Below are 14358 nucleotides of genomic sequence, written 5' to 3'. Positions count from 1 at the left end.
AAGCACAGATCCCAGCAGACCTTTCTGGGGATTGAAAAGGTTAAGTGAAAAATCATGCACCATTTTGGCATGTGTTGTATCAAATGTGATGCTTCAGCAACATTTCTCATGCTGGTTATTTCAGTAGTCAGTTTAAGTTCTTTAAAACTGCCTCAACAAAGCCCATGTTGATTTAAATAATCTAAGTCTTGTGCCTTTGTACTTTTGTTATGTTACTAAAGAAAGGTGGTTCCTTGGTAATTGTTTTAAGAGTTTGACTCAGAAGATGTGCTTTTTTGATGTATTTTCCAACAAAGAGTACATTTTTATATGAATTTATGTAAGCAATAATAAGCAAACTGTTCAGATTTCGATTTTTAATTTTGAACTGAAAATACGATTCACGCCTTTCTGGTGGAGGGTTTTCGTAGATTCATAGAATGGTTTGGGTTGGAAAGGACCTTAAAGATCATCTAGTTCCAACCCCCTGCCACGGGCAGGGACACCTTCCACTAGACCAGGTTGCTCCAAGCCCCATCCAGCCTGGCCTTGAACACTGCCAGGGAGGGGGCAGCCACAGCTTCTCTGGGCAACCTGGACCAGGGTCTCACCACCCTCACAGCAAAGAATTTCTTCCTAATATCTCATATAAATCACCCCTCTTTCAGTTTAAAACCATCCCCCCTCATCCTGTCACTCCATGCCCTTGTCAATGTCCCTCTCCAGCTTTCCTGTAGCCCCTTCAGGTACTGGAAGGCTGCTAGAAGGTCTCCCCGGAGCCTTCTGTTCTTCAGGCTGAACAGCCCCAACTCTCTCAGCCTGTCTCCATAGCAGAGGTGCTCCAGCCCTCTGAGCATCTTCGTGGCCTCCTCTGGACTCGCTGCAACAGCTCCATGTCCTTCTTATGTTGGGCCCCAGAGCTGGACGCAGCACTGCAGGGGAGGTCTCACGAGAGCGGAGCAGAGGGGCAGAATCCCCTCCCTCGCCCTGCTGGCCACGCTGCTGGGGATGCAGCCCACGATACGGTTGGCTTTCTGGGCTGCCAGCGCACGTTGCCGGCTCATGGTGAGCTTCTCGTCACCCATCATCCCCAAGTCCTTCTCCTCAGGGCTGCTCTCAATCCATTCTCCACCCAGCCTGTGTTTGTGCTTGGGATTGCCCCGACCCACATGCAGAACCTTGCACTTGGCCTTGTTGAGCTCGATGCGGTTTGCATGGGCCCACCTCTCCAGCCTGTCCAGGTCCCTCTGGATGCCATCCCTGCCCTCCAGTGTGTCGACCACACCACACAGCTGGGTGTCATCCCAAACTTGCTGAGGGTGCACTCAATCCCACTGTCCATGTCGCCGACAAAGATGTTAAACAGGACTAGTCCCAATACCGACCCCCGAGGAATGTCAGTTGTTACTGGTGTCCACCTGGACATCGAGCCGTTGACCATAACTCTTTGAGTGAGACCATCCAGCCAATTCCTTATCCACCGAATGGTCCATCCACCAAGTCCATGTCTCTCCAATTTAGAGACAAGGATGTCGTGCGGGACAGTGTCACATGCTTTGCATTTTGTTTTATATGCCTTTATTCGTAATTTGCCTGACATTGTACACGAAACATAAAATTCCACCAATTTTACTGTTCAGGGCTTATTTTCTTAAAACTATCAGGAACATGAGGGGAAAAGCAGATTCTTTCAAAACATTTAGAGCATTTAAATCCACTTGGGTAAAAGCCTTCGCTGCAGGTACCGAATTTAACCGATTTTTTAACCGTTTTCTCTGTGTTTCAGGGATTTGAAGGCCACTCGGTGGGCGGGGCGGCCTCGCCCACCCTCACGCCCACCCTGCCCCGAACCACACGTCCCATGATGCCCCGCGGCGGCTGCGCGCAGGGGACGCCGGGACGGTGGCGGGAGCCGCCATGGAGGAGAAGCTGCAGCGGGTAACGGGGGGGCCGGGCCGCGGCTCTGGCGGTGCGGGGGTTCCGCAGGTGGCGGTGGCCGCTTCCCGGGGCCGCCTTAGGCTGGGCCCCGCTGGCCCTCGACCGCCCCGGGGGCTCCTCCCCGCCGGCCCAGGGCCTGGCGCTGTGGAAGGTGGCGGCGCGGGGCCGGCCCCGGCCCGGGGGCTTTCGGCCTTCGTCCTCCTCCCTCACGGGCCCGGCACCCAGTGGGCGCGCTGGAGGCTTTGCTGGGGCCTGGTGGTGGTCGCTGTGCTCGGCTGGCGCTCGGGCGTGCGCGGGTTCAGGGGAGAAGCGAGCCCGTGCCCTTTTCTGGCCGCTTTTAGCGCGATGTGGTGTCTGGGCGGGTTTTGCAGCGGTGGGGTCCGTGCTCACCCGCTCCATCCTCTGTTATTGACGAGGTGACAGCCCGAGCTCACTGTCCTTGAAGTCTAAGCTCCCAGTGTGTGTAAGGTGCCAGCCTGTGAAGAGCTTGGGTGCCTGAAATTTTTGGGTTTCACATGTCTCTCATTGGAGTGGCAGAAAGATGAAACTCATCCTTTGTTTGTGAACTTGGCTTTCTTACGGTATTAGAGTTCTTGTCTATGCAGAGAGGTTGGAACTAGATGCTCCTTAAGGTCTCTTCCAACTCAAACCATTCTGTTACCAGAAAATAGTACCCAAGAAAACTCTCTAACCCAACTGATAGTTTAGAAAGCCGACATTGGTTTATTGCAGTGCTGGGTGCATGGGGGATCTCTCCTGGCATGCACACCCAGGGACAAAAGCACACTCATTATATACATTATAGAAAAGTGAATATTCATACAATTCTGAGTAAAGTCCACCAATTCCGAGTAAAGCCCACCTATTCCAAGAAACCTTATGCATATGCTAATAGATTATGAAATTGTCTTTGTGCATGTTTACTAAATTGGGGAAGGGGTCTTGGGTGGTCTCTGGTGGTCTCTAGTGGTCATAACCCCCCATAGTGATGCTGTCCGGTGTATGACCCCGCTTCTGCGCAAGCGTGGTCGAGGCCTTTCTGTTGACAAACGCAGGTGGCTCCAAGGAGAAGATCCTGTTCTGATTCTTACAGGATTTATCTCTACTCCTGGCGCCAGAGCTGTGACTCAAGTCATTTAAGACACTACAAAGATGTTGTTCAGTCTTTGCTTATCTCTGGCCCTTCTTTGTAATTAGTGAGGAATTTAACAGAGACCTTGGATTCTCTAAGACTAAGGGCAAGCAAGAATCAGTGATGACTATAAGTGTTATCAGTCCCAGAAGCAGACCCTATCTTCAAAACATGTAGTTAGCTTCAGAACGTACTGTTATTTTAGCTGAAAGGAAAATAGCTGAAAGGAAAGTTGATTCTGTCTAAAGGTTACACAGAGTAGGCCTTTTAAGCCTCAAAGCAGGCCCTACTTTTACTAAACTGTCTGGTATCAATTCTATGATTCTATGATCTACACACAATTAGCACTGCTTTCTTCTAAGGGCTTGATGATTTTCTCCCCAGCATAATTCAGGGTGATGTTTGCTGTGTGCAGTTCGTCTAGCTGAGATGCTGGTATAGTGGAAGCATAAAGAAGAATATGCTAGAAAGAAATGGCTTTTAAAGTTATAAGACTGGATCCTTTTCCATCACGTTGAAGAATTTGTTACCTCAGCATTGAACTTCCAGGTGTTCAATTATCACCAGTCATAATCTAATCTTTCTGCCACCTGAGAGCACTGTGTTGATCTCTCTCATTTCTGACCATCTTTCCAGTGGTAAAAGCTCTGCAGGGCTTTTGCCTGCACAGTGTAGTAACCCTTTCTCCCCACTAGCCCATAGAGACTGTTCCCACTGATAATGGTTTGGGCAATTTCATCCCATGCTGCTTTAATTCAGTTAATATCCAGCTGCCCAAATACCTATTTAACACCTCTTGGATCATTAGTGCATCTATAGTCGACAAGTCATGGGAATAAAAAGATAAAGTTTTATCACCTGAAGATAAGCAGGTGTCCAGGGAAATGAGGGAGATTAGAAGGGAAATGGTTTTCTGACCTACTGAGGGTGTTTGAAAAGAGACAAAGGAAGCTGTCTCCCCTTTTTCCACCCATGCCTCCACTGATGTAGTAGGAGTTATTCTTCAGGAGCGCAGAGCTTGCAGCACTTCACTTTTCTCACATCTATCAGCTATTTTCTGTCATTTCACTTGACTATTTACTCCTTTTTTCCCTTCTCTGGCAGGTTACTTTATGGCTAAGGAAAATATTTGGGGATCAGCCTATTCCAGAGCATGAAGTGAATCCAAGGACAGTTGATACCTTGTATGAGCTTGTAGAATACAACGAAGCCAGAGACAGGGATGTTTCTTTGCTGATAGAGGACCTGAAGCAGGCGGCAGCAGAATATGAAGCAGAAGGTGAGTTTGAAGCTCCAGTTCTCAGTTCCATCAAAGTAAGTTTTTCTTAGTGACCCTGAAGATTGTCTTTGTTAAAATCTTAAATATTATAAATATATAAAATAAATATATAATTGGAATGAACTCAGCTTTTGTTCTAGTACAGATTTTGCTCCAGTGCATCCCATGCCTTCCTTTTAGCAAAATTTACGGTGACATAAGGTTGGTCAAGAGCAATTTTTTAAGCCATCTTGAGCAGGCTGTAAGTACGGACAAGCAGATTAATTGCTAAAACCTCCTAACCTGCTGGGCTGAGTAGCACAGCGTTGAAGTATTGGCTGGATAGACTGGGAAGCAACCCTACAGCTGATTTAAGAGTCTGAGCTGGTGCTAATCCACTGTTAAGGAAAGCACTTGAGGAATCTGAAACAACAGTGAGGTGATTAAGTTATGGTTGAGTTGCCTAGAGTGAGTGATAATGTGGGTTTTTTTGGAGCGAGTGAGTGGTTCAGGGGACTATAATACATTTTTAATGTGTTAAAAGAAAGAATCGCATCTAGGCCTTAATAGAACATAAGAATATAAGAAAAATACTATTTTGGGTTGTACTTGTTTTCCAGCTAACTATCTAGAGGGCATTCTTGGAGAAAGCCTGGGTCTTTCCCCATGCAGTCTGTCCAGTGAAGGCACCAGCAACCTCAATGTCCTGGTAAACAGCGCAATGATACTTGAAACAAAGGACACTTCTCTTGCCAGGTAATTATCCCCACTGTGCATCGGAGTGATGGTCTGTGCTCCTTACCTCTAGTTTTTCAATTCAACAGTTTCAAACTTGACTTTCACACCGGGAATCTTACTTGTCCAGCTTGTTTTGCACCCCTTGGGCAGCTTTGGCGAGCACAGAAGCTGAGCACAAGGCTCTATCTCTTGATTATCCCAGCAAAGGAAGTCTCTGAAGCTTGAGAAGTGCCTTAGCCAGAGTTAAATCCATCTTTTTTTTTGCCCATGCTTTTGTGGTCAGTGGCCGCAGGATGCTGCCACTCACTGCCATGCCAGATAGCACAAGCTAGAGCAGCATTCATCCTGCTTAGGCAAGGACTGGGGAACTGTAACTGTCTCTCGGTCTCAGCTCCTCGTTCTTCTCTCTCTTATCTGGCCTCAGTTAATGTAAGGAGGTTTTGTTAGCCACAGAGAAACAGCAGCTGTTAGTCTGCTCTTCTTTGGCCCCTCTCCCTAGCCTGGCCTTGACCCATAACACAGCAGATTTGTGCTGAGCCCTGGTAGTAAGGAAGAGACAAAATCTGTCTTGGAATCCAATTTTTGCGTGATGTTCAGGATCTTGGTTCTTACAGCTCTTCTGAGCTGGAGGGGCAAGCAGGTTTGAACTGTTTGGGAAGATGAAGAGACTGAAACGCTGCTTTGCATGCCTCAGGGATGTGCATTTTCAAGGACTGAATACAGTTTCTCCCAAAGGCAATTTGGCAAGCCAGGAGCGGAGCATCTGATTGTGTCAAACCCAGTGGTTATACTCACTGGAGTGCCAGGTCTTGTTCAGTTCCTTCTACTGAGATTGCTGGGCCATTTCCCCATCCAGATGAAGCCTTTGTTAGTTGAGGGAAGCAAATACCCATAGTGACATATTATACTTTCCTCCTCTAAAATAGCTGGCAGTTATCTGATGTATCATAATATGAGAAGAAAAAAAGAGCCACTTGTGGAAAGTGTAGAGAAAATAATAATTCTGAGTTTCAGAAGAGCTGACTCCTGAGCATTGCCACTGACTCTCTCTCTTCTCACCAGCTTCTTCGCTGCCATCAATGATATGACTTCGGAGCTGTATGCAACAGAATCAAAAAACAAAGAAATGGAGCTGGAATTGAGCAACCTGAGGAAAAAAATCACTGCAGCGCTGATGCTGGAAAAGCAGTTAGAGGAGTGAGTAATGGGTGAGAAAAGGGAAAGATGTGAGCAGTGCTGCTGAGGGTTTTGACACATCTCTAATATACAGTATTTGGAAGTATCTATCAAAAGCCATGTGCTATGCATACATTCAGTAATCAAAAGAAATCTGGGGTACCGTCAAACCCATTATTTTAAACCAAAAATGGTCTACAAGCAGCTTTTAGATATGGGCTGGCATCTTCCACCAGTTGCCTCTGTCTGAGGTTGAAGGCAAACCTGATTTTCTTACCACGTTTAGCGTGGGCTCTGTAGTTAGAGTGAAGGAGCCAGGCAAAACAGAAACCATTCCCAGGTAAGAATTTCCTTTAACCAGTGTGTGGGAGACTTTTAAAAAAAAAAAAAAAAAATTGGTATCAAATCCATTCCCTAGAGGACGTAATCTGAAGTGCTTTGCCAAGCAGAGCAGGATCAACCCCTGCCTTGGGTGGGGATTGGCCCAGATCATCTCCACAGCCCCTTTCCAGTCTAATTATTTTCTGTTTTTTGTCCTTTAAACTAGTAATTGTGGCGCTGCTTGTAGCAAAGATACCAGACCCATGTGCTCTGTGCAGGTTTGCCATGGCCCCTCTCTCTGATCTTAAGTTTAGCTTGTGTAACAGGTCTCTAACTGAATTAGGGAATTATGCAGAAGACTATTACTCTGTGCTTTTATGCAGATGGCTTTCCCCTTGGCCTTTTTTTTCCCCCACTTGGCCTTCCCCCCCCTCCCCCAGCCTTTGGGAGTCTGGATGTAACAGTTGTGGATGTTTCCACTGGGAAATTTCACAGGGAAATGCAAGTTTTTCTGCATTCTCTCCCTGCTCGTGTTGGCTGTATTACAGAGTTTAGCATAAGCATAGATAATTAAGCAGTATTTGTATACTGGTATCTCTTTGAATGTAAAAGTTTGTTTCTTTTTGTATTTTTTTAAGGGATCTTAAAGAAACAGAGGAATGTCTGGAAGTAGAAGAGGCCAAAGCCGACAGCCAATCCCAGAATTTGAAGTTCCTGGAAGATAAATCTGAGGATTTAAAAATCAGGATCAAGGTTGCTGAGGTACGTGGAAGGAATTTCGTAATGAGACGTTGTGATGGGATGGCACAGTCATGGTTGGTCAGGTCCTAAATTGTAGTTATAGAGACATCCCTGGAGCTTCCTAAACTCCAGGACTGAGGACTCTTGGACTAACAGGACAACACGTTACTACACTTCAGTTGTTACTGCTGTATTCATGATCTGGACATCTGATGATAAATGCAAGGTCACTTTCTCTTCTTTCACTGAGAACTGTATTAGCTCAGACTACCTTGTGCTTATTGTGAGGTGCTGTCCCATAAGAGTATACAGACAGCTACCGGTAGAGCAGCTGGTTCACTGAGGTAAATTGTGTGTCAAAATTCTCAGTATTATTTTTTGAAATTAATGATTAAACACAGAAGGCAGAAGTTGTGCTGTCTTCTCCTTCACCTTTCCTACTTGATGGAGGATGTGTGAATGCTTTACTGGACAGCATTCAGGTGTTAAATACCTTGACAAATATGAGATGGAAAACATGGTATTAGAGTTGATGACATTTTACTGAGAAGCCTTTTCCCAGCCTTGCCACGTGCTCTTCTTCCACTAGTTTTCTGGAAAGACTTGTTCCTCTTGAAATAATTTTTGGTAGCAACGGATTCCATATACCAGCTATAGCTGTGGGTCAAATAGCACATATTTCTGTTGGCAAACCGCGTTCTTGTTTGCCTGTTTAGATCAAAACCTAAGGAAATGGTAAAATTTTTCTCCTCCCTGTTATGTGGTCAGTTATGAACAACCTTTTTTCCTCTTTGTAGGAGCAGCTTGTTGCCACAGGGTTGGACCAGTCGCTGACACACAGCTCACTCATGAGCCTGTCCGAGGTAGGTCTTCTGGTACAAGATGGATGTTTCTATAGTGGTACAGACCAGGCTTGTTTGTTGGGTGGTTTCAGGAAATGTAGTTTGCTGTGTGGTTACCTGAACAAATATCAATGGTAAAAAGAAGCACAAATAAAAATTCTTTAGACAGATACTTCTGAACTGGGGTATGCTGGATGCGTTTGTCTATCCTAGAAGCTGAGAAGTATCTCTGGGTGCTGAAGTGGTACCTTTTCATCAAGAGTTAAATGTGGGCTTGTTTTGGACTTGGGAAGAAGCTTTCCTTCTGGACTGATTGAAGGGAACAACTGGAATCTTTGTTTTTGTTGCCTTTTGCTTTTCCCTTTCTTCTCTTTCTGCCTCTATCTGTAATCAGCAATATAGCCTCCTAGAGAATTTCCACGGAGTAAATTCCCTGCCACTGAAGGAAAATGGGCAGCCCATGATCTGCCTCCCCTCTCTGTGATCTGTGTTATAAACAGAGTGGGTATTCTGTGGACTAAAGCCTGTTACGTGGCTGCCTGTGTATTGCAATTACTTGATGGAATGACCCAGGTGATTCTTTATAGTTCGTGTGAAATAAACCTGCTTTCAAACACTTCAGAACAAGGGGAGGAAGTCGAGTGAAGCCCAAATCCTGAGCCACTGTGTGCTTTTTTTTTCCCTTATGTCTTTAAATATAACGTTTTTGGCTGTGTCATAAGCCCAGTAGGATAATTTGTTAAAGGAAAAAGCACATTTTTTCAGTTACTAGCTATAGATTCTCCAGCTTTGTGCTGAAGCATTTGTACACATGTATTTGTGGTGTTCTGTCTGCACTCACCACATTTTAATATTATTTACTATTGTTGTAATGAGAACTTAGTCTTTCCTTCCATTTCTTTGCAAGCTTTTACTGCATGTTAGTTAAGTTAAACAATAAAAATAGGATTCCTGTTTTTTATGTTGTTCTCCTGAATCAGCACTGGGTGGCAATGTTTACATTGCGCAGTGTTTCAGAAGAGTACGAACCAAAAATAATTCCTGTTGGAATTTTACATACAAAAAGCCACAGGCAATTTTCTAGACTTGTCATCTTCTAGAGCCTCAGCATAAGGGCAGGTTTGACTCCCTGACATTTCTGTATCTGCTTTGCCAAGAGCTCAGTGAATTGGGCAGCACAAATGACTTCGTCTTTGGAGGGCATTTTTTTTTTACTTTGATTATTTGAAAAGAGTTGAGGACTGTGGAAGGTGCTCAATTTTCAGCCCCAAAGAGAAATTATTTCTCCTTGTTAACATAATAAGCAAAGCAGTGCGAGTGTAAGGGGAGTCTTTTTGCTGCTGCGTGTGCCAAACTCTTTTCACGCAGAAGCCACAGGCATGAGAATGTATCCCCTCCCTTGGGGATCAGTTCTCCTTTGGCCTACAGTGAGGTTGACAGTGAAAGTCCTCTGTCTGGTGGATTCTCATTGGAAATACCCTCTTCTTTCAGGGAGGTCAGATCAGGTGGTTATACTGTAAGAAAAGATACCTGAAGATGTTTTCAGAACGAAGAAAGATTGATAGCTCTCCATAAAATTTGACTGACTGATAACTGAGTGACTAGCAGATCTTTAGTTTTCCATGGGTTTTAAGAAGGATCATGAAAGCTCTACCCAACACCTGTAAATTCTGAAATGCTGTAGATAATTATGGATCTATTTCCCTGATTTACATCACTTCTACAAGTACAACTATAGAATATAATCTGCCTTGCTCTTTTCACAGAAACTGGCTGAACTGCAGAAAGAAATTGCGTCTTTGAATAAGAAACTGGAGCCTTACCTAGATTTACCTCCTGTAATTATTTTTTTTCCACTGTTCTATGGTATTTGCCATCAGATTAATTTTAATGGACTTCAGAATGTAAAGGATATTGTGATGGTTTCAGTGAAAAGGTAGATGTCCTACAGGTCTGTTAATGGTGTAAACAGAAGACTTTACTTAAACAGAAGGCTATCTATTTATTAAAGCCAAGAAATTAAGTATGTTTCCCAGGCAAACTTTCTTGTAACAAAATGCAGAGATGTACTAAACAAGTACTCTAGTTTGTGTGAGTACTGGCTGCTCCATAATTTTCTCTGATTTCTCTTGAGGGTGCTGGGTACTCAGCTCTCTGAAAACGCAGGTTTCTTGTTTGGTGACTAAATTGCAATTTTGAAAGCCCCTGCCTGTGTATCTTTTTCCTTCATTTTATATGCTATTGTCACTATTGGTCCCTGTGCTAGGAGTTGCTACCAAGCTGCTGTGGGAAGCATCTTTTATAAAAAGGATTTTACTCTTCTCAAATTAGAATGCTTGTTACAAAGGACTGTTTCGGTTAAGGGTAATTTTATGAACAGCTTTATAGTGGCTTAAAGAAGTCATGGGTAAACAGGGCTTTAGTCCATGAGGCAGAAGGCCATGGCCTTGTGCGACATCTGTACATCACCACCTGTGATATTTGGGACCACTAAACCCCAGTATTTTCAGTCTCCTTTGGAAGATTGACATTGCTTTTACAGATAAGTATTAAGGACTTTTCTCTTTTGTCATTCAGGGGAGAAGTAGCAAGTAGTTGAATGGGTTTTGGTTTTATTAAAAACAATTGTGACTGTCTAGTTTACAGTTTTGTATTCGAGTTACCTGATGTGGCCCCTGTCACCTCCTCAGCTGAGCACCCCACAGCCTTTAACAGAGCTAACCTCAGACCCTTCTGTGTCAGATATGAAAAAGATTTATTCCAGTTCTTATAAATGGGGCACAAAAATCCAGAGAAACAAAGAGACTTGTCCAAAATCACATAGAAACTGTGACTGATCACATCTTTTCTATTATAAACTAGGGACCTGTCTGCTGGGCCACACTTCTCTCTTCATTTCCTTAGCCCCTCCGTCGAAGTCCTGCCTCTCAACACATCTCCGTTGTACAAATACTGCTGTCTCCCTCCTAGAAGAAAAGGATGAAGGGAGAGGGTGGCACTGCTTCTTGTTTAAATCCATCTTATTCCAAGAGGCAGCTGCCTCCTTGCCTCAGGGAAAACAGGACATTCAAATTGGATTAGGTTCTCCAGTTCCCCCCTCCCTCCCTCCCATCTTGCTGTCAGTGCAGACAGGGGGAGCCCTGATGCCTCACTTCTGGTGCAGGCAGAAGGAGGGAGGAAGGTTTATCTTTGTGAGCTTATTGTGCTTTGGAAAATTTGTGCACGCATATGTTTAAAGTCCAGTTCCTTGATTGGTAGGTTTGGAAAATTGCTAAAAATGGGGGGATTTTTAGACTTTAGGCCATACCAGACTTTTGAAAAACATGTGATTGCCCAAACCAAACTGATAGGAGGCTGTTAATGTCAGTACCTTTTCCACGTGAAGGGTGTACACAAAACTGGTTTCATTATCCCTGAATTTGCCTGTGGCACATCATTAGACTCTTGTGATGAGGCAGGGACTTTGTGTTTCCAGCTAAAATAATGCCATTTTCTCTCATTAGAATCCTTCCCTTGCAAAAGTGAAGATTGAAGAAGTAAAACGAGAACTGGTAAGAGGTTTGTTTTTTTTTTATCTTTCAGAGAGATTTAAATGAGTGCTGTTGTTCCAAAACAAGCTCTATATATTAATTGGCTGTGGATTTATCTACCTCACATTGTAGTCTTAATGATCTCTAGAGGGAAATTTTGCTCTGGTAAGGCAGAAGCTTTGCATAATGGTAGGAGGAACTGGTAGAGGAATGATATCTAAGCTACGAAGGCAGTTGGGCATAATGGTATCGGGGGGATTAGGTATCTATATCCCTCTGGATTTTGTCCGCTTCACCTGTCAGAATGTTTATTCACTCAGCTGTGTTGCAGCTTCTTGGTCTCACAACCTTCCTTGCTGCTCCTGGACTCTCAGAGGGCTCTAAATAAATGTTTTATTTAACAGCTGCCTTGTAGACTGCAATGGGGACCGTCCCCTATAAAACAGAATTCCCATTTCATCCATGCTCGTGTAGGCTGCAGGTGTGGTTGTTGGGAAATGTTCATTTAAAGCTGTTTGGGAAGTTCGTACGTCGCTTTCCCGAGTGAGCTGGGCCACATTTGAGCATAAAACCTGTCTTTTATTTCTTCGGGCTACTGTCTGCTTGCTCATAGATAAAGCACAAGGTATTCAGTGATAAGCCTTCAAGCCGTGATGAAAAATCGCAGCTATTTGAGAATATTTGGTACATTTTCAGGTGGGACTGCTCAGGTTGGTAAGCCACTTGGTTTTGATTCAGCAATACAAGCTCAGCTTACCAGCCTGAGGCTTTTATCAGGTCAGAATACTCTGGAGTGTAACTGTTCAGCATGAAGGTGTCTAATAATCACTTTGGGGCACAGGATAAAGGCAGCTGAGCTTGTTTAGCCCTTCATTTGGAGATTTCTCTGTAGTTGTCTACAGAGACTACTGCAGTTTGCAGTAGTGTGACCTTCTAGTTCAACAGTTGGGTTAATCATTGCTAATAATATTCCAAGATTTGATCATTGTAGATGCATTTGTCTAACAAGAATGTAAGGAAACTGTTTCATGGTCACTGAGTCCTCTTGGTATTTTTTTTCCTGCTAGAACACCTTGGAGGCAGAGTTGTTACAGGAGGTTAACACGCTGACTCCTACGACTCCAGCACCCAGAAAGCCCCACTTCACCTGAAGCGGACTGCGTGGAAGAAGATTTCCCTCCTATTGTCTACTTGTTTGCACTAGTAAAACATTTTGGACTTCTTATTGTACTCCTGCAACTTTCTGCCTTACTCTTCTTGCTGTTGGATGGCACGCTACTTGTGACCTTCCAGCAAGCCTGCTCATTTTTAGGGGTTCATGTAGCCTTGCATTTATAAACATCACCTATTTTTCATAAAATAACCCCCAAACATACTGTTCTCTTTATCAGTTCTTTTTCCATATGCGATACACACCTGTAACTGCCCTCCAGATGGCACCTTCACCAGGAGATGTCCCTGGCAGGATTTGATTGACTGTTACCACGTAGAATTGAACTGATCAGGGAGTCTGCTTTTCTTCTTTTTCCATCCAAGCTCTGGATTGTGCTTTTTCCTGGAGTCCTCTCTGTGGTGGTGCAAGTATGGTGATGACAGACTCTCTTTACATCTACTAGATCACTGAGCTTTTGCTCCCTTGTTTGTTTTCTCTTGTCCTTTCAGGGTTGGGGTCACATAAATTTTTTTTTTACCACTCATGGCATCTCTGGTGTTTGTGAAGATGAGTTCTAGACTTGTGCCTGGTTTGAGCATTGTCTTTAAACAGAAATGAACAGTTAAATTTCTCCTTAATGTCTTCAGCAGGGATTTGATAACGTTAATCAAAGTGAACGATGTGGAAATTGTCATCTAGGGCTCTGAACAGTAGTTCCTATTGCCTTCTAAAGCCCTGCAGCATCTGAGACAGCCTACAAAGGGCATTCTCTTGTGTGTGTGATGGCTGTCTGCCTTCATGGAAAAGGTTGAGCTCTGACTTGTTTCACATGGGTCATCATATTGGCTTCACAGATCAGCAAATTGTACTGCTCGCACAGGTAACAGCTGAGATGAGATGTAGCAGCATCGACCTCCTGAGGTTCTGTAGTTCCATTGTCATCTGAGGAAAGGGAAGCCCATGGCACTAACCTGTAAGGTTTGTCTGTCTTCAAGGCTTTGAGAGATAACCCGTCTACTGTTGACTACTTGTTTCTCCTTACGTTATAACTAGAGCTAAGCAAATGGAAGTAGATAAATAGCTTTATGGATAGTGAAGTGATAGCTTGAAAAACAACAGAGGGCTTTATAGTAAGACCTTTCTAGGCCAGAAAATATATGAATGTTTTTGCAGAACCACTGTGAGATGTGATCATTTTGAAGCTAAATTGTCCTTTTCAATTCTATCTCAAATGTCGTCTTCCAAAACAGTACCCAGAGCCCTTCTCTTATTTCCATGCCACCACCACACCAGCCTTAAGAACCCCAGCTTTTAAAAGTTGGTTTGTACTAAAGCCAAAAATCTGAAAAATCTCCTGTGGATGGGGAACGATCAAAATCTAAAAATAGTGGCATCACCTAAGGATATCAGGCATGGACTGGGGCCCATTTTTACCAGGCAATGTCCAGACAAAAAGCAGTGGTGCTCTTGGCGACAATTTGTAGCTACATTTGCTTGCAATTAGAGTTGCAAAATATTATGGTAATGATTTAGCATGGTGTGCGTGTCCC

The 14358-nt window shown here is 44.0% G+C and overlaps 1 protein-coding gene across 2 annotated transcripts; it reads left to right on the top strand.

Annotated features, from left to right (window-relative positions):
* Window positions 1-1860: 1860 nt before the first annotated feature.
* On the top strand, window positions 1861-13352 carry HAUS1 (HAUS augmin like complex subunit 1). Of its 2 annotated transcripts, XM_068423257.1 has the most exons (9): window positions 1861-1917; window positions 4154-4328; window positions 4928-5063; window positions 6108-6242; window positions 7181-7304; window positions 8081-8146; window positions 9892-9963; window positions 11629-11676; window positions 12723-13352. In XM_068423257.1, the coding sequence occupies exons 1-9, from the start codon at window positions 1897-1899 to the stop codon at window positions 12804-12806; spliced, it is 861 nt and encodes a 286-aa protein (XP_068279358.1). In that variant the 5' UTR covers window positions 1861-1896; the 3' UTR covers window positions 12807-13352. The 2 variants fall into 2 exon arrangements, with proteins under 2 accessions (XP_068279358.1, XP_068279359.1); XM_068423258.1 differs by lacking the exon at window positions 9892-9963.
* Window positions 13353-14358: the final 1006 nt, after the last annotated feature.

This window comes from Nyctibius grandis, chromosome Z (assembly GCF_013368605.1).
Source record: "Nyctibius grandis isolate bNycGra1 chromosome Z, bNycGra1.pri, whole genome shotgun sequence".
Taxonomy (NCBI): Eukaryota; Metazoa; Chordata; class Aves; order Nyctibiiformes; family Nyctibiidae; genus Nyctibius; species Nyctibius grandis.
Note: the sequence above shows the minus strand (reverse complement) of the source record. Positions and strands in the feature narration are given on the sequence as shown.